The sequence below is a fragment of the Amphiura filiformis genome, chromosome 6 (genome assembly GCF_039555335.1).
Source record: "Amphiura filiformis chromosome 6, Afil_fr2py, whole genome shotgun sequence".
NCBI classification, from domain to species: domain Eukaryota; kingdom Metazoa; phylum Echinodermata; class Ophiuroidea; order Amphilepidida; family Amphiuridae; genus Amphiura; species Amphiura filiformis.
In genome coordinates, this window is record NC_092633.1 from 70,419,327 (window position 1) to 70,438,246 (window position 18,920).

Consider the following 18,920-nt stretch of genomic DNA (forward strand, 5'->3'; position numbering starts at 1 on the left):
GTTAAAATCCATACACCCCTATGGAAGACATGCCTTAATCTTCCACACAGGGAGTGTGAATTTCAAATGAAGGTATTGGATAGGCGATTCCATTTGATATCTACACCCCTGTGTGCGCGATCGCGGTCATGACCTCCATCTAGGGGTGTATGCATGTCAAATGGAATAGCCCATTGGCTGCAAGAGTGTGGCAGTCAAATTTCACTGTATCAGCTACACATTGAGTTTGGGGTACAGTAGACAGCCTGTGGAGCAAAATATCGATTTCAATTTTTGCGGCTTTTTTTTTTTTTTTTTTTTTTTTTTTTTTTTTTATCTCGAAAGCCCTAAGTAATATGCGCGTTCTCGTTGCGAAACTTTGATCCGGAACCAATTCTAATTTTTTGAAAAAAAAAAAAAAAAGCACTTGGAATTCCAAAAAATGCATTTGAAGTTTTAATTTTACATGGAACCCTATGCAAAATATACAAGTTGGAGTCCAAATTGAGCTATATGCTACACATTGGCTGCCTTGAGATTCCAGTGGTTAAAAATATGAGTGATTTTGAACGTTTCAAATTTTCAGCCCCCCACCTACCCCCCTGCAGATTTTTTTTTTAATTTTTTTTAAAGGCGAGTGATTTCAAATGTAAAATCATGATCTGGAACGGACTTAAATATTGAAATCCTTCAAATCCTACAAAAGAAGAAATGTTGGGCTATTCCATTTGAATTCCATACTCCCCACCCGGCAAGACATCTTCCACACAGGGAGTGTGAATATCAAATGGAGTTGCCTGAATGGGTGACCATATTTGATATCTACACTCCTCTGTGCAAGATTGACGTCATGACCTCCATCTAGAGGGTGTAAGGATTTTAACTGGAACAGCCCATTAAGCATTTGCTGCATTTCACACATCGGACATACAAGGTAGGCTGGTAAATCACTGAGTGTAAGCACATTGTGTACTTTGGAACCTGTGGAGCAAATTTGATTTAAATTTCCCGCCTCTTTCGAAAGCCCTAAGTAATATGCGCGTTCTCGTTGCGAAACTTTGATCCGGAATCAATTCTAATTTTTTGACGCCAGAGGCCCCATGACACAAGGGAAAAAGCGGTAAAACGAGCAAAATCGCTCAAAAACGCTAAGTTCGCCAAAATTTCCCACAATTTCTGTTAAGTAAGCTTATAATGTGAAAAAAGAGGAGAGATTCTGCAAATAATGTGCAAATAATGTGAAATAATGTGCGATTTACCGCTTTTTCCCTTGTGACATGGGGGCTATACTAGTATTGAGCTGAAATATCAGTAAGATCGAAGCATGTTTCGCCCAGGCAGTAGATTTTCACAAAATTCCTACTTTTTTGCTATTTCTTACTGTATAACTCTATATGGAGAAATCAGTAGAAACAATCTGAGTTATAATATTAAGGGGTAGGGGTAGCATTATGGAGCATTTTCCCAGATCTACTCAGTCAAATTTCCCAAATGTGGTATAGATATGAACTGCAGCCTTGAAAATACTGCAAATCAGGCGTCACATGACCCTTTAACCCCTGGTCAAGTCAGAGCTGCTCTAAAATCATATTTCATGTATTGTTTGTACTTTTGCTTTGCAGTTCATATGATCTAAGACCAAGATTGTGAACTTTGACTTGGTAGAACTGGGGAAATGCTCCATAATGCTACCCCTACCCCTTAATTTAGCATCTCAAATATCATCAATATTTAACTAAATACATGTCTTTAGCAAAGAATATTGGTAACCAATTGGAGACTGCTTGCTATTTGGTGATGTTCTGGAGGGTCTAAACAAACTACCCAAATTGTTTAATATTGGCTATGATGTCATCTCAATGCCTACTTTTCCCAGGTTGTTTCTACTGATTTCTCTATATAGAGTTATACAGTATAAGAAATAGCAAATAAATAGGGATTTTGTGGAAATCTACTGCCTGCTCCGATCTTACTGATATAGCATGTACCCTAGTAAAATTCTCCGAGAGTTCAACAAAAAAATAAAAATAAAAAGGGGTGTTTTTTTAGGCAAGGCAAGTTACGCGCGTGACGCATTTAGGGTCTAAAAACACTGATTTTCAAGAATAGGCATGATAGGGGTAGATTTGGGAAACTGAACAATTTGTTTAGGGTAGGCCCTAACTTTTCAAAACTCATTAGGGGATTAATACTATATTAAATTACCTTATTAAGGGACTAAATTTGCTGGTAGGCCTAGGGTAAAACCAGGTGGTGGTCGCCGCGCCGTGCATTCTCTAAATTCAGTAAATTTTCATCGTCAACCGTGTAATTGAATGGGATTATTTAGAAATTTTAAAACGCTTGAAATATCACAAACAAATAGGCCTATGTTAATAAATAATATAAATACAAGCTAAAACCGTTGGGGTTCGATAATGAACCCCACAAAACTAACCGAGTATATGGAAAATGCCACACGGCCGGGCGGTTTCACAAGTTGCCGGCTCTATCATGCCACTCGCCGCCTGGGTAAAACTCGTTAAGGGGTGTTTGAAAAAAATTTGGTCACGCATGCGTACACTGTCATATTTGGGTGCCCCCCCCCCCTGGGGGGGGGGCTGGGCCCTACAGGCTTCAACATCACTTCGCGGTGAGTTTGGAGCCTCCAAAGTTTGACCGGGCCTAGGGCACCCAAAAAGGTATATCCGGCCCAAAAACCTGAGACTTTTGATTTTGATTTGCATACGCTTCACCTGAAAAGGGTTCGCGGGTGTCTGGTTTGGAATATGGTGATTAAAAGAATAAAGAGAAAACGCAACACATAGTTGTTTATACTTCATAAGCTCTTTATTAATTTTCGTTATGCAACGTCACGAGGCGAGCTGAGTTTTCTTTCTTTCTTTCTTACACTCTATAACTTAGCAAATATTTCACACTAAACTAGTTCTGTTTACTAAACAAGCCCGGTTTAAAGTAAGGTAAAAACTCTGCCGGTACTTTAAAAGGTTGGTATATGGCCACCGATCAGGATATATATAACAGCTAACTTGAAGCAACTTTTACACTATAGGACCACAGATATTGGAACACAGACCAGTGCTGAATTAAATGAACCACAGACCCTAGAATTCTGGGGGTTCGGCTGCAAACCATTGTTTTATCAGGTTAGATATAGTTTTGCCAGTTAGCTTTTTTCTTCGCTAATTAATTATTGTGGTACGTTATAGCCATACTAAAATGTTCCTCTGATCATAAGGATTTATAAAATGTATAGTTTGGCCTACCTTCAACTAGGCCTACCTACAACGAGAAGTGGTTAGACAGTTTTTGAATAATGACATGAGGATATTTGGCATAGGTTTGAACAAAATTTGACAAAATTTTTAATTTTGACATCTGTATAAAAATACTTTGATCTTAAATATCTCAAATTGTCCAGGGGTGACAATTTTGCACCCCTCCTCATATTTGCATTTTATACCACCTATAGAACAATAATCAACAAAGAAAAAACTTAAACTGACAAAACCAACCTACCCTCGCTCTGCCATCGGCCTATAGGTATTTTATCACTGGTGATTTTTGAATCGAGTATGGATATGAGCTTATAGACTTGATACAGCTTTATCAGAATATCGGCTATATACACAAACCTATTACAATTTATTTGCCTTATATTTGACTTAGTATAGGCCTAGTATAAGTTTTGTTTTATTCAATGAAGATTAAAATCGTGAAAGCAATATTTTGAGTTACAGTTGATCACGTTTATGGCGAATAAAGTAAGAGATTTGGTGAATCCCTTGGAAAAGTAACTCTGTCCGGTGTGGCAGTCGATTCTAGCTGAGCTTTGACTGCTGCTGGTGTCATACTGGGGTCGGCTCCTAGCAGCTTGGCGGCAGCACCTGTGGTTTTAAACAGACATAGCATGTTGATTTCAATTCGAATAGAACTTACCAAAACTAAAATTATTCGAATACATGGACGGAGGTGTTAGGATTGAAAATAATGGTAAATCTGCAAACTGCTACCATAAGGAAACAAAATTAATAATTATACTTCGATTTAAGCTGTTAAATGTATGTAAAAGAGTGCAGGGGTCATTGGTATAAAATTCAGATATTAAGAGGGTCGTTTCAATTTTGGTATACATTTTTAAACAGCGGTCATCGAATAGAAGATTTCTTATTTTATGTCATTTTGAGGGGGTCATTGGGTAACCGAGCCCGGAAAAGGGAGTCATCGGGTATACTTAAAAATCTGTTCCCGGATATTAGAAGATTTTATTCGACTTCTGATTAGGGCCTTTTGACATGCATATGCCCGTCACTTCAAAAGTTGCCCGAATTGCACTCCCGTTATTCACTCTTTTTAGAGTGATCTTCGCTCTTTTGATTGGACTCCGTTTGAATGATCACTGTTAGTATTCCTTTTGATAATTTCACTCTTTTATTATTTTTTATTTTAATTGATCGAAACATGATACGGCCAATCATGAGAATATGTATTTTAAAATAGCACCATCACTCAACTTTAAAAGCTTCTACACAACCCGATCCCGGCACTTCTTGTATCCGCGGCCCGGTCCGTGGGTACTCATGCTCGTCAGCGAACTTTGAAAACTCCCCTTTTGCATCTCATTTCGCGAAGTTTTCAGGATAAAACTCTCTTGTTTTGTAGCAATTTCGCGATTTTTTGCCCTTCAACAATACCGTACCCCTTTTTGTGTTTCGCGAATCGCGTCAAGTTTCTTCATCATGAAAAATACCCAACATTGCTGGCCAGGCTCAACTGCATTAACTAAATACCAGCAATAGTAAATGAATTTGGGCAGGTAACACTATCCTTACATAATCACAATATTCTTTTACATGGTTAGGATCTTGGCAAGTTGAACACTAATTTTATTATCATGTATTATGTTTTGCCATAAAATGTGGAACTTTATGAATAAATCCGGATGTGCTGTTAACATTTTTAATTTTTAATCCAGCACCTTACAACCTATCAGATTCTGACACGGTCCCGCTTACCAGACACGTGGGGAGTCGCCATTGAGGTTCCACTGATGGTGTTACTGGCTGTGTCACTGGTATACCAAGCGCTGGTGATACTTGAACCTGGGGCGAAGATGTTGACGCATGAGCCCCAGTTAGAGACGGATGAACGGCCGTCCGAAGAATCAGTAGCTCCTACTGTGATTGCCTTTATTATACGAAAGAAACAAAATTCAGGTAAAAAAAGTCACCATCTCTTATTTATATATGTCTATTCCTATTTAATATTATTTATTTATTCAGGCACTTCTTCTCTTCGACTTCCTCTAATCTAATATTCTTCGTCTTCTTCTCCTTACCTCAGCAGTAGCGGCGGGAGACTTTCTACAAGCATCCCCATTGTCATTACCAGCAGCAACTGATACAGTATATCCTGCACGAATTAATGCCCTGCACGCTTCATCTTCAGTATCATCTTGCGAACCACCAAGAGACATAGAGACAACTCCTGGTAGACTTCCACTCGCAGCAACACCATCCATGGCTTACAAAAAAGAAAGCAGATATTATTTTTAGTGACGAATTTCAATGAAATACTTCAAATCCCGGTCAGGGGTACACTCCTACTTTGGAGGTGACGCGTAAAAGGCTGTTAAGCCCCACTTTGCAGCGTCGCGTCGCTGTCACCCAAATATATATTCGTTTACGAAAACATGCTCTGTCACCCGAAGACCCCTTATTTTTCCATTTGATCAGCAACTTTCACTTTATCACTGATTTTGTTACCGGTACTTATTTTGAAAGAAAAAAAGAAAAAGACATTTGAAGCCATTTAGAACTAGAAATACAATGTTCGAGGTTTCTGTGGCTCGTGTGACGGGATTCGAAATATTATCCTTTTCGAAAGAAGTATCCTTTAATTTTACTATCCAAATCACGTAGTGCGCCTTTAAATTCATTTCTGCATTACGTCATTATCAATCAATCAATTAAGTGGGAATGGGCCGCCCTGATTGGCGCGCTTCCTAATTGCATGAGAAATGACGTAATCCGGAAAAAGCAGAGATTGGCGATTTCATGAATTTGTGTGTAAACACCCTGGGAAACGAGTGATATTTATCACTAAAACAGTGCTGGGGGTTCAGGTACTTATAAAATGCATTAAGATTTGAGTAAACAAACATTCATAGCACATGATGAGCCCGCTGGCGTGTGTTTTAAGTGCTCTCAAATGATAGAAATTAACGTTTTTCTGGTGCGCTGTGCGTTCAGATCTGCATTCAAAAATTGCATGTAAACAAAGCATACCTGCCAGATTTGCGTATTTTTGGCATGACGATCTCGAGTTTGGGCTCAGAATCCTCTGTTGACATAATGTCAGGTGCTAAATTGCGTGCGAGGGTCATCACTAATGTGTATTTAGCATGATGTTAACTTCGTTAGAGTAAGACATGAGTGATTGGCCGTAAACTTCGTCATTTTCTAGATCGTCTTCATTTTGGAAATTGATATTTTACAATTTGTCGTAGGCAATAGGGCAAGGTACATGCTCGCCGCGATACACGTACAAGTACGGTTTGCAATACAAAGCATTGGGCTATTGTGTAGGATGTATAAAATAGATTGAATGTTTGTACTTTGTTATATTGTGTCAGATGCCCCTAATTAAGTGATTGCTCGCCCATTGTTGTGATTTTAACTCATGTACCAACATTATTCCAAAATGTGAGTTTTTGAAGTCGAGGTATCAGTCGAGTTCATGCGAGTTACCATTTATTTCTTTTATTTTCAACCAAATATGTAGGTCCTCTATTTGGAAGTTATTAAAGCCTTATTTATTTTGTGAGCCCAGTAGGCCTTCACTAATTAGTAGTAGGCCTACATTCCAAAAGAAAGGTAACTCATCAATGTTTGATATATTATACATGTAGCACAAAATACTTTTACATGCTTTATCAAAATTGTGTGTTATAAAAATGAATCCTTGCTATAAAATACTGTGCACTAGTATGTCAATTGTTGCAAATTGCTCTGTTTCCAAAGTTATCACTTGCCAAGAGAGTCGTGTGTTGGCGAGTTTTGATTTTCTTTGTAGAGTTGTTGAGCGAGTTGGTTTAGACTGTGTGGGGAAATACACACATGGACCCAAATTAGCTCATTTTGTTGTTTCTTTGTGAAGTGACTGGTGATGGCCGAGGTTTGGATGTCATGGTGCTTGTCACATGGTGCACAATTAGCAGGTAATACTCAAAGTAATTATCTATGTTTCTCAGTAATAAATATATTTGTAATATTGCAACATAATGTATAATGCTCAATAGTGACCAGGGGTGCGCTTGTGTTGGACAGTCATTACTAAGGAGAGTTATATATGGAGAGTTACCAAAAAGGAGAGTTATACATGGGGAGTTTTCATAATATGGAGTTCGGAGAGAATACACGCTTCAGAGAGGTGATTAGCCGGTTGCACTCTGTGTATGATTCAATGAGTCTTCGATGGGGAGTTAACAAAAAGTTCAGCAAGGAGTTACACACTAGATTGTTCAGCAAGTCATTCAGTCACTCGTGTTGCAATGTTATAGCATAGTGTGCGTAGATATTAAGTAGTTTATTATATTAAATAGTCTTTATTTCTCTTTATCTCAACAGCCTGTTCTGTTCTGCAACGGCCTGTCCTGTCCTGTTGTTGCTCGCCTGTTTGTTACCAATGGATCTGGGATAAGTTGCTCGATCGATCTCTGTTGGTCCGTTAGCCGTTTCAGTCCCGTGTACTATTGCTGGCGCAGTAGCTCGTGTTCACTTGTTGTACTGCTGCCTTCCTTGACAGATTTTAACAGCCTGTTGTTGATTAGCACATGTGATGACTATTGGTTTTTGAAGATAGTAGTAGACTGAGAACCAGTAGAATGTTATAGATATAGTAGTGCTAAGAATAAATAAGTACCAGTTGGAAGTAAAAACAAGGTATCACTGCAGTTTTCTTTGAGGTCCATCACAGTCTCCTCCAGTGCGTAGCCGGATTCCAGCTCCGGCAAACCCACCAATAAAACCACTTGCTACGTACCTAGCCGCTCGGTCCCGTCACACCGGGCGTCACACTTGGCTTTCACTCAAAGGTTCCATTAAAAAGAGGTCATGTTCTCACCCAATGACCCATAGTTTTCCATTTTGCTCTCTCCGAATGCCAAAATTCATGCTCTCACCCAATGACCCCATATTTTTGACATTTTGCTCTCACCGAATGCCACTTACCGTGGAAGTGTCAGCCCTACGCCTATATATTGAAGTGCCCCCCCCCGTTTCAAATATATGAACATTATGCTGCAAGCCAATGACCTGTATAACGGCCTGGAAAATGTCAGCAAAATTATAGGGCCAGTATTGGCACGCCACTGGCCCTTCACTTTCCCCCAGTCAAAATAAGAAATTTGAAAATGTTCAACTTTTTAGGCCCAATGTTAGCCTGTTTTTTTGCAGTGTTTGACCGGCCCTCTAAAACAATGTAAAAAGGACATGGCATCTAAGTATAGTTTTAGCTGGAAACGGTGAAAAAATGATAATCTCTTTGGCACTGACCCAAACGCATAGGCGTAGATCACGGGGAGGGGGGTCATGGGGATAAATCCCCAATATTTTGCCAGGGGATGGTCCATTACAATCACCCCCGACCCCCCATGTTGACGCCTGAATATGGGTTTGTGACCAAATTAACATCATATTTTGATATTTTAGCCCCAAAAGTGTCAATTTTCGCTTCACGCGCATTTGTACCATAAACTTATTCTGTCACCAAAAGGCGCTGGATTCTATATACTTCAAGATTTTTTCCAAACCCATCCCCCCCCCCCATGTCAAAAAGAAATCTACGCCACTGCCCAAACGTAGGCCTACCTGCAATAATCACAGCCTTAGTAGTGCCTCCACTGCAAGGGAACACTCTGCTAGAGAAGAGATTGGCTTGGTTTGCTAAGCCATAAATATTGCCAGCTGCAGTTCCAGAACAATGGGTGCCGTGTCCATTACAGTCAGCACCATCTCGGCCATCCTGCAAAGAATTATTTTGTTACCGTTGAATAGGGGCGAAGGATCTAAAACATTGGCTGTAACCATGGTAACTGGTTGCATTTGCACGGTTGTTTTGTTTTGTTTTGTTGTTGTTGTTTTTTCTTTTCGTTCTTTTTGGGGCCTACACAAAATAGATCGTTTGAAGCTGACGATAGTGCTTCATCCCGAGCCAGTAGCCTAAGCATGTCCAAGTGGGGGGTTTGGAGGGATCACTTCCCCTTACCCACTTTTGTCTGTCAGTCGGGAAAATCGTACCTGGATCCTTCCGTCCTTGAACAACTTCGCAGGATATTGGGTTGTGATCAAGGGTGGAAATAAGTGGGAGATGGGAGCCGTTTGGTCCCAGAAATGGCCAGTGGTGCCATCCCAATTTTAGTTGATCAGGGAACGCTTTTCTCAGGAAACTGGCCCCTGGATAGTGAACTAAAAATATCAAATTCAAAGCAACTATAATGCTTAGAGCACAAAAAGATTAACTGCTAGGCTGCTTGGAGCACAAAACGGTTAACTGCTAAGGTTGCTTGGTTAAAAGCTGTTATATACTCCCGGCTATACTTTAATTGGTATAAGCGTTTAAGGGCTGGGGTATGAACGTTTGGACAGTATTTATTTTGGGACATTAGAGCACATCAGACATATCGAATTGCATTCTGAATACGAAGAATGTCATTCTGATATCAAATAATTTTGATTTTTGAAATTCGCAATTTAATACACATTTTATGGCAAATCATTAAAATTGATATTTTTGATATTTAACAGTACTTGAAGTAAACTTTATAAATCTGATGATTTATACTTAAAGTGTATGTAGGTGGGATGAAAAGCCGACGATCACTTGAAAATTTTAACCTTTCGTATTGAAGATATGGATTTTTTTTCCCAAAACACCAAACAAAAATTAGGTCTTTTTGGGAAAAATCCATATCTTCAATATGAAAGGTCAAAATTTTCAATTGACCGTCGGCTTTTCCTCCCTGCTACATACACTTTAAGAATATATCATTAGATTTATATAATTTACTTCGAGGACTGTTATATATCAAAAATTTGAAAAATATCAAATTTTATAATTTGTCATAAAATTTGTATTATATTGTGATTTAAAAAAATTAAAATTATTTGATATCAGAAAGACATGCTTCGTATTCAGAATGCAATTCGATAGGTCTGAGGTGCTCTCATGTCCCACAAAAATACTGTCGAAACGCAATAAACGCTCATTTTGGATCCCTTAACCTTTTTGTGCTTCAAGCAATCTTGGCAATTAATCAATTTGTCAAAACAGACGATTATCAGGGGTGGATCCAGGACGGTAAACTACCGGGATGCTAAAATTTGTAGAAAACTGAAAATATAGCGGCCATCGCGTCGCGCTTGTGCCCCCCTCAGACGTTAGAAACTTTTGGAAACTGAAGACCTTGGTGGACCATTTAGGCACTATTATTGTGTAAAATTTTAGTTGAAAAAAGCCGAAAATTTGTGAAGTGGCGGTCCAATTGAAGCCATTCGAGGACATGTTTTAACTATTATTGCGTTAAACATAAAGTGCCGGATGTCCAAAGCAGAAGCTAAAGCGGCCACTTATTTACCCATACGCGGAGGGGGATTGGAAAGTTGTGCAAAATGGGGGTCCAAGCCATTTGGTGTATCATTTTACACAATTGCTTTAAACAAAAAAGGGCCCAACTCAACTTGCAAATAAGACTTGAGACTCGCAATTACTGAATTACTGCTGTCTTTTTGGTGACAAAATGTTACGTGCCTCGGGGACGAGCCCTGCATATAGGCGGGCCCGCAGTAATTTTCATACGCTTTTTGGCCAAGGACCCGCCTCAGTTCAAGCAATGCCTAAAATAATCACAGACCATTTTATACTTACGATCGACCCGACTGTGCATTTTTAGGCATGGGTCTACTCAATTACGTGCAATTTAACTTTTCTCTTTTCTTTTTGTCCCTTCCTCTTCTCTTTTTTTGGGAATATACCGGGGCGCGCGTCCCCCCGCCCTCCTCCTGGAGCATACCGGGGCTCGCGCCCCTACCCCCTTGGATCCGCCGGTGATTATAACACTTACATTGACAAAATCTTCGAAGAAAGCGGTCCTTCCTCCAAAATCGACATGAGTATAATGGATACCCGTATCGATGACGTAGATGTTCACACCAGCACCATGCTCTGATACATGGAGAAAATCCAAGAAATACCATTAAGACTTTTTTTTTTTTTTTTTTATATCACGGGGCATTACAAAACAGAGGGGTATGTGGCTCTCAGCAAAACTATTCCCATGTCCCCAGGAAAGAGATTTTGACACGCACACCTGTCTAGTTAGACACAAAGTCACGTCTACTACAAGACATATTAAAATGACACGTCTCTATATGCAAGACACTCGTGACACGTATGTTTCATGCAAGACTCTTCAGTTTCGTAAGACGTATCTTTGAAGCCAGTTTTGAGACATGTCTTGCTGGAAGACGTGCATTGTGTTTTCATTATTCTATCACGGGGCATTACAAAACAGAGGGGTATGTGGCTCTCAGCAAAACTATTCCCATGTCCCCAGGAAAGAGATTTTGACACGCACACCTGTCTAGTTAGACACAAAGTCACGTCTACTACAAGACATAATATTAAAATGACACGTCTCTATATGCAAGACACTCGTGACAAGTAGGCCTATGTTTTATGCAAAACTCTTCAGTTTCGTAAGACGTATCTTTGAAGCCAGTTTTGAGACATGTCTTGCTGGAAGACGTGCATTGTGTTTTCATTATTCTATTTCCTTTAATTTCTATTGTTGAAGACGGGTCTATTGTGCGAAAGGTAACCCAACTTAAGATCTAACACTATATACCGCACGCACAGACAGTCCTTGTCCGGAGGCACTGAGATTTGTTAAAAGGCGCAAAATGTTGCTCGTGCCTACATTGATGAGTAAAAAATAATTTCCCACACATCTCTGTAAAATGCTGCATAGGCCTAAATGTATATAGGACTACTTAAAATGTTGATACCGAAGGTGAAAAAACTAAATCCGCTCGACCCAAATTACAGTAGCTCTCTTGCATGTCTTGGAAATCAAATGATGGGCCCTAACTGGATACAATTGACGTCAGCTTTATACGTACATGTGCTGTAATTGCCATCTAATGGTAGATCCCCGGGGGTAGATCACGTTGGTTATTTATACGCAGTGGCGTAGCTATAGGGATTGTGGCGCCCATGCAGGGCTTAAGATACATAATGGCGCCCCTCCCAATTCTTGAAACAAGTGCGAGCGGAGCGCGAGCAAATTTGCACAAATATGGCCTATCACTCATTAATTTTGATTATAATGAAGTTGAATATCGGTCTTAAATTGACTGATCTTTCAAATAATTTTGATCTTTCGAAATTTTTTACTTTCATCGCTAGGGGGGGCGCAGAATCGATGCTGAATTGGTCAATTCGGCGCCCCCCCTAAGGGTGACGCCCAGGACACGTGCCCCTTCTTCCCCCCGTCGCTACGCCACTGTTTATATACGTACGTGATGGGCTGTAATCGCCATCTAATGGTAGATCCCGTTGATTGATACGATCAATTCCCCATGACGATGTTGCCATTGGCCGTGAAAGCCCATCCTCTTGCACGTATTTCACTCCATTCAAGCTCTGGAGCTGTTGATAAAGCCGAAAAGAAAATTAGTACAGTCGTTAGCTTCTGCCTACATACTTGAGACGGGAGCGTACCGGGGACACCGAGCTACAGGGTTCAAAATGCCCCCAATTTGCCCGCATGCCGTTAGGCTATGTCCTCAAATTACTGTACCGGGACAAATGCGGGCGAAGTGCGCGAAAAATCGTAATTTGAATGCTAAAAATAGGACAATTGTTAACTAAAATCGAAAGGAAGATAGAACTTTAGGACATTTTTGTCCAGGAATTTGAAGTCGGGGTGACTTGCCCATCAGTTATTATCACAAAAAGCACTCGCATTTTTTATGTGTTTATTGTGTTATTGAAAATCTCCGAGGAAAAAACCCAATAGGATCTGAAACATATGTATACTCGTGAACACTTTTAAATTACGCAATGTTATATGTAAAACGTAACTTGAATTTTCAACAAAAAAAAAGACAAAACAAAAAACAAACAAACACGAAAGCTTAACCATTTAGGCCTACACTTTGTTTTATTTGTACATGTTTGTTTCCTCATTATTTTCTTATTGTGGGATGTTAGATCAAGCTACGTACCCATTCCACATATTGGTCAGGAATACGCAGTGAGAAGCCATTAAGAACCTTGCGATATTTGTGTCTCACTTGAGTAGTGATGCCTTCGCTCATTGCAGAGATATCCATGGAGGAAATAAACTGATCAAGATTGACGCCATCCTGAAAATAGAAGAATTAAATAAACTCTTAAATGGTTTATAGTCCAGTTGCAAGTGTACGGTTTTCAAATAATATGCATGTTTTGTGATTAAAAATAGGAACCAAGTTAATCTCTGAAGTCCTTGAAATGCTAAATACCAGAGAAAAGCTTTGGAGGCAAAAATCCACCTTGCTTCAAAAAATAAAAAGGATCATCGTTAAGGAAAAAACAAGTTTGAAGTCTTCGACCACAAAATATAATTAACGTTCGTTATAGATTCAATCATTCTAAGACAGTGCGCCCGTATATTTTTGAAACGTTGTTTTTGTGAGGAATTCCAGAGCGAGGAAAGTTAACACTGCCAATGAAATTGCTGTTTACAAAATTATACAAGATTATACGTGTGTACAATGTGACCTAATTAGCATGTGGACGGCACGCCGCGCCTGTGACCGTGTTATACTCATGGACTAAAGAGTCTAGTACCCCTCCTCTCCAAACCTAATCAAGAAGCAGGGGAAATAGTGAGCTTTTCGTAACTAAGGTCCATAATCCCAGCGGTGTACGGCAAATTGCAAGTGTTTCTAAAATGCTGTTAGAATATAAGATTAACTTTAATGCTAATTTATAGCACATGCTAAGGAAGTTTGATTACCTTTTTGAAATAGCCGAGTGGGAGGGATTCATTGAAATACTTTTTGTGTAAAAACTGAAGCATCCTATGTATAAAAGACCATATGAATATTAATAACTGTACATCATATCATTTTTTACGATTCGTGATACCCAATTATGGTACAGTTGATGTGGTTTATAAGGCTGAGCATTTAATTTCAATTTTATATACACAAAATATTTTTCCTAATCTTATACACTGCTGTGTAATTACTTTTATAGAAAAAAATGAGGCTTGTTTAGTTTATGGTGTCTGCTAAAAAATTTCTAGAAATAAAACTACTAATAATGGAATTTTCAATTTAATTTCCAGTTATCTCGAACTAGAGGATTGAACAGTGTTTCATTTGGGTAGATAGAATAATATTGTTTAACTAAAAAATATAGTGATGTATGCCTAGGGTTTCTAAAATTTCAAAATATACTATATACAATTGCAATCTGGAGGTTGCAAAAGGCACCTTTTAGGCCTAATTGCACTTTACCTTTAGAACGACGATGTACTGTCCAGATACTGGTTCTCCAGCTTTCCTCAGTGGTGCTATTGCCGCAGATGCAGCCACCAAACTTACGCACAGTACAATTAAGGTCCTCATGGTAATCGATGCAGTCTGTTCACTCTGTTGAACAGCAATAACAAAAGCCACGAAAAATCACAAATTGTAGTAGGCCTACATGTATAGCATTGTCTTATTGAGATACTTTTCGTTAAATGTTTTATATACTTATCTGCGTATGCCCCTGTCAAACAGCGCCGGATCGGCCCTACGTACAAGAAACGGATGGTATAAAGCTGTATTTAAGTAGTAAATCCGTTGATGTTCTTCAATGTCCGTTTATGGGTTTTTTCTGGTATCATCCGCCAAATGCGTTTCGTGATGTTTGTTAAGGTGGTACTACATCCCCTGATAATGTTTGTGACTCATTTTGCATTTTTCTCAAAAAATAACTGCATACTATAAATTACTTTACTGAAATTTTAGTGATTCAAGACAAGTGGTTCATTATGTTAAGAAATGAGGTACATTCTAGCGGTACCTCTTTTCTTATCATAAATAACGTACCACTTGTCTTGAGTCACTGAAATTCCAGTGTAGTAACTGGATTCCTTGCCTCTATAATATACATAACTTTTGTTACCAGTGTGTTATTATTTTTTGAGAAAAATGCAAAAATAATCACAAATTTATCAAGGGGTGTATAGTACCACCTCAAGTCCGTCGGCAAGTTTTGTGCATGCACACAACTTGATACGGAGGGTGCCGAATACACATGTTCGGTAGTCGCCCGATGTGCATTCGTATATTGTCCTGTATATTTCCTGAGTTTGTTCCTTATTCTTTCGTTTATATGCTGCAGGTCTTCGGGAGGATTTGCTGGTGCTGACGACGGATGCATTACTAGCGAAAATGTGGGACGGATTAGCCAGAGTCATTTGGTAGATTCGAGTGTTTGTAAGGCACCGGGTATTGACTAAGATTAGCCAGAGTCATTTAGTTGATGGCTTATTCGAACGTTTGTAAGGCACCAGGTATTGACTAAAATTAGCTAGAGTCATGTGGTTGATGGCTTATTCGAGCGTTTGTAAGGCATATGGTATTGACTAAGATTAGCCAGAGTCATTTGGTTGATGGCTTATTCGAGCGTTTGTAAGGCATATGGTATTGACTAAGATTAGCCAGAGTCAATTGGTTGATGGCTTATTCGTTTGTAAGGCACCGGGTATTGACTAAGATTAGCCAGAGTCATTTAGTTGATGGCTTATTCAAGCGTTTGTAAGGCACAGGGTATTGACTAAGATTAGCCAGAGTCATTTGGTTGATGGCTTATTCGAGCGTTTGTAAGGCATAGGGTATTGACTAAGATTAGCCAGAGTCATGCAATTGGTTGATGGTTGACGTTAATATTTATCGTACGCTGAAATTCATTCATCATTTGTGTAAAGTATATAGTAAAACTTAAGCTGCGTTAGAGTTTGTGCCTCCTGCCATTGGTACAAGCCATCAGCTTAACTAACATGTTCGAGAAAAAATAATCCGCATGATAATAAGACAATTACACGGGTTCTACTGTATGCCGGCTCTAAGAAATTATGATTTCAACACATAATTATGTGAAATTAAAATTTCAGCCTATAATCAGCGTATTTATAATAAAATTTATACTTACTTATCCTTTTTCTGACAGCAGCAACTAAGGCCAATGTAATCTAGGAGCTGCTATTTATATAGGATGCAGGTAGCAGAAGTTACACGTTAATATTTCGACCAATAGGATAATGACACTCCCAACTGATATGACGTACTTACATCCAAATCATGAAAAAGGCCCTATAACAAGGGTTTGATTATCTAAGATAAAGATTTTTTTTTAAATGGCTGCGTGTTGCGTATTTCACAATAATTGATGACCATGCATCAAACTTTGAGTCATTAAGCTACCGATTTGATTTTTAAAGCTAAAATGTATTGAACAAAGAAAAGAAATGACGAAAAGGCCTTTGCTCAATTACTAGTATCTCAATTTTCTTTATTTCTTTGTCAGTTATGATTTTTTTCTGCTATATCGATATGGGGGTAGCCCGGATACCACAATATTTCGCTCTTAAATTTCGTTCGCCATAAAACATCTGTATTGTTTTACCTTTGAGTATAACATAAATTATATGGCAATGTTTTCCAATCTTTCTCCCTGTATCGATTCTCTCTTCCTTACTCGATCCGACTCTAGATAAAATAATTACCAAATGTAGCGATTTCGCAAGTTTATTAACCTGATATTAAATTTGTGTATAATATCTCCATATAATTTTTATACATGATATAAATATGTTTATAGCAATTAACATGTGTACTTAATGAGATAAATGATGTAGATTCTGTTGTTATCCAATTTTCAGCTGGCTGATTCTCAACGGTTCTCAAATTTGTAAAGCAAATGAGAAATTGTTGCTGCACACTAAATTTGGATAACAGCCCAGCAAACACAAAACGTTTTCGACATCATTCGCAAAAGGTTATAAAAGGTTGTCAGAAAACGTTTAAATGTCGGGTTATATAAAAGGTATATTAACAGTATAAAATGTTTTCATCACCTTAAAAACATTTTTGATAATCTACTGCTCAGCAAACAAAAATGTTTTACAGAAAACGTTTAAATGTCGGGTTATATAAAGGGTATAAAAACGTTTTAATAACATTCCAAAAACATTCTTGAAAACTTGATACAAAACATTCTAAACAGAATGTTATTTTGGGGTTGAAAAAATATTTTGCGAAAAATGTTTGCCCAAAATATTTTCAATAACGTTTTAAAAATGTTTACATGACCTTTATATAACCCGACATTTAAATGTTATTAAAAGGTTTTGAAAAAAACATTTTAAGAACATTTCTGTATTTGCTGGGTTCAAATATTTTAACATAATGTTATTTAAGTATTGACACAATATTTGGCAAAAATGTTTGCAAAAATAGTTTACAATAACATTTTTGAAAACATTTAAAAATATTGTTGTAGTGTGTTTTCATACAAAACGTTTTAAAACGTTATCATGACCTTTATATAACCCGACATTTTAATGTTATTAAAACGTTTTTACCTAAACCAAAAGCCAAAATATAACTTATTTAAAACGTTTTTAAAACGTTTTTGTGTTTGCTGGGAGGGTAAATATTAAATAATTTATAAAGTACAACGATCCAACTATAACACGATTTGATTAATGTTACTAAACCGTCTGCAGTATGTAGGGTCCTACTATTATTTTGTTGCTTTCAGTTTATATAATTTACAACCTGTTGTTTGTATTTTAAATGCATTAAAAATGTGTGACAACACACGAAAAGGTGCAAAATATGATTAGAAATACGTACCTTGATGGTGCAGGTCTGATATTTATTTAGGTATAAAACATTGTATAAATCATTATGGTTACATGATTATAGAAGAATAAACAGTGGCGGCGCCACGGGGCCATGGGAGGAGGGCAAATGCCCCCAGTCAGAACTCTTCCCCTGTTCCCCCCAGTAAAAACCCAAAATTACGAAAATTCCCACTTTATGCGGCAATTTTACGCAAAATTTGTTGATTTGCCCCCCCCCCCCATTGAAATTCACTTTGCCCCCTCAATGTCCCCCCGAAAAAATTCCTGACGCCGCCACTGAGGATAAAACTACTTTTTTCGCATCTGATGTTGGCGCCATCCGCGCCATGAAAATTGTAATGCACGGTTGTTTGATGTGATCATTTCTAACAAAAACGTAACATCATTTTCTATTCTAGATCTTTACAATACCAACAGCTATCACACTAATGTACAATATATTTGAGCTATATTGACTAAGATTTTCTTTTCTTTATCAATTCTGTTGTTCTTTTTATGCCTTTTTGTGGTAATTTTTACTCAATAAAAGTACTGTATATTTGTATGGAAATTGAGGGCGCTATTTATATATATTTAAAATTTAATTTAGCCCATGAATATGAATTAATCCTTTCATGTCATGATAAATAGTAGTTTGAAATGATGTTTGAATACCCTTATACATGTGCCTACCCCTTGTTTATATGCAAACACGATTTAAGATAAATAGCGCCACCAGTGTTCAACTTGTCTTAAAAAATAAATACAATATTCTACATGTCATCAAACAACCGTGAATGAGAACCAAAACAGTCACACATACAGAAGGTTCGAATATTGAATTTCTGAATGGCTCTATTGAAAAAAAGTATAACAACATCAGCGATAAATGACAGTTGCTGTTAATATTGGAGGGGAGAGGCATTTGGGTGATAGGTCGAGAACCGCTGAATGAACAAAAGGGTATTTGGGTGACAATGATGCCCAGCAACGA

General features: G+C 38.1%; 1 protein-coding gene across 1 annotated transcript; it reads right to left on the reverse strand.

The window, feature by feature from the left end:
- Positions 1-2,809: 2,809 nt before the first annotated feature.
- On the reverse strand, positions 2,810-14,670 carry LOC140155954 (aqualysin-1-like). The gene is made up of 8 exons (XM_072178987.1): positions 14,547-14,670; positions 13,266-13,406; positions 12,558-12,687; positions 11,102-11,202; positions 8,850-9,003; positions 5,318-5,502; positions 4,995-5,166; positions 2,810-3,866 (listed from the first exon to the last, which is right to left on the reverse strand). The coding sequence occupies exons 1-8, from the start codon at positions 14,655-14,657 to the stop codon at positions 3,730-3,732; spliced, it is 1,131 nt and encodes a 376-aa protein (XP_072035088.1). The 5' UTR covers positions 14,658-14,670; the 3' UTR covers positions 2,810-3,729.
- Between the last annotated feature and the right edge of the window lie 4,250 nt (positions 14,671-18,920).

What these genes read in the sequence shown, in the direction of transcription:
- LOC140155954 (XM_072178987.1), bottom strand. Translation starts at nt 14,657, where the DNA reads ATGAGGACCTTAATTGTACTGTGCGTAAGTTTGGTGGCTGCATCTGCG. An exon ending in AGTACATCGTCGTTCTAAAG is followed by an intron (nt 13,407 to 14,546) that starts GTAAAGTGCAAT and finishes TTCTATTTTCAG; the next exon opens with GATGGCGTCAATCTTGATCA. An exon ending in TCTTCGAAGATTTTGTCAAT is followed by an intron (nt 9,004 to 11,101) that starts GTAAGTGTTATA and finishes AATTCTTTGCAG; the next exon opens with GATGGCCGAGATGGTGCTGA.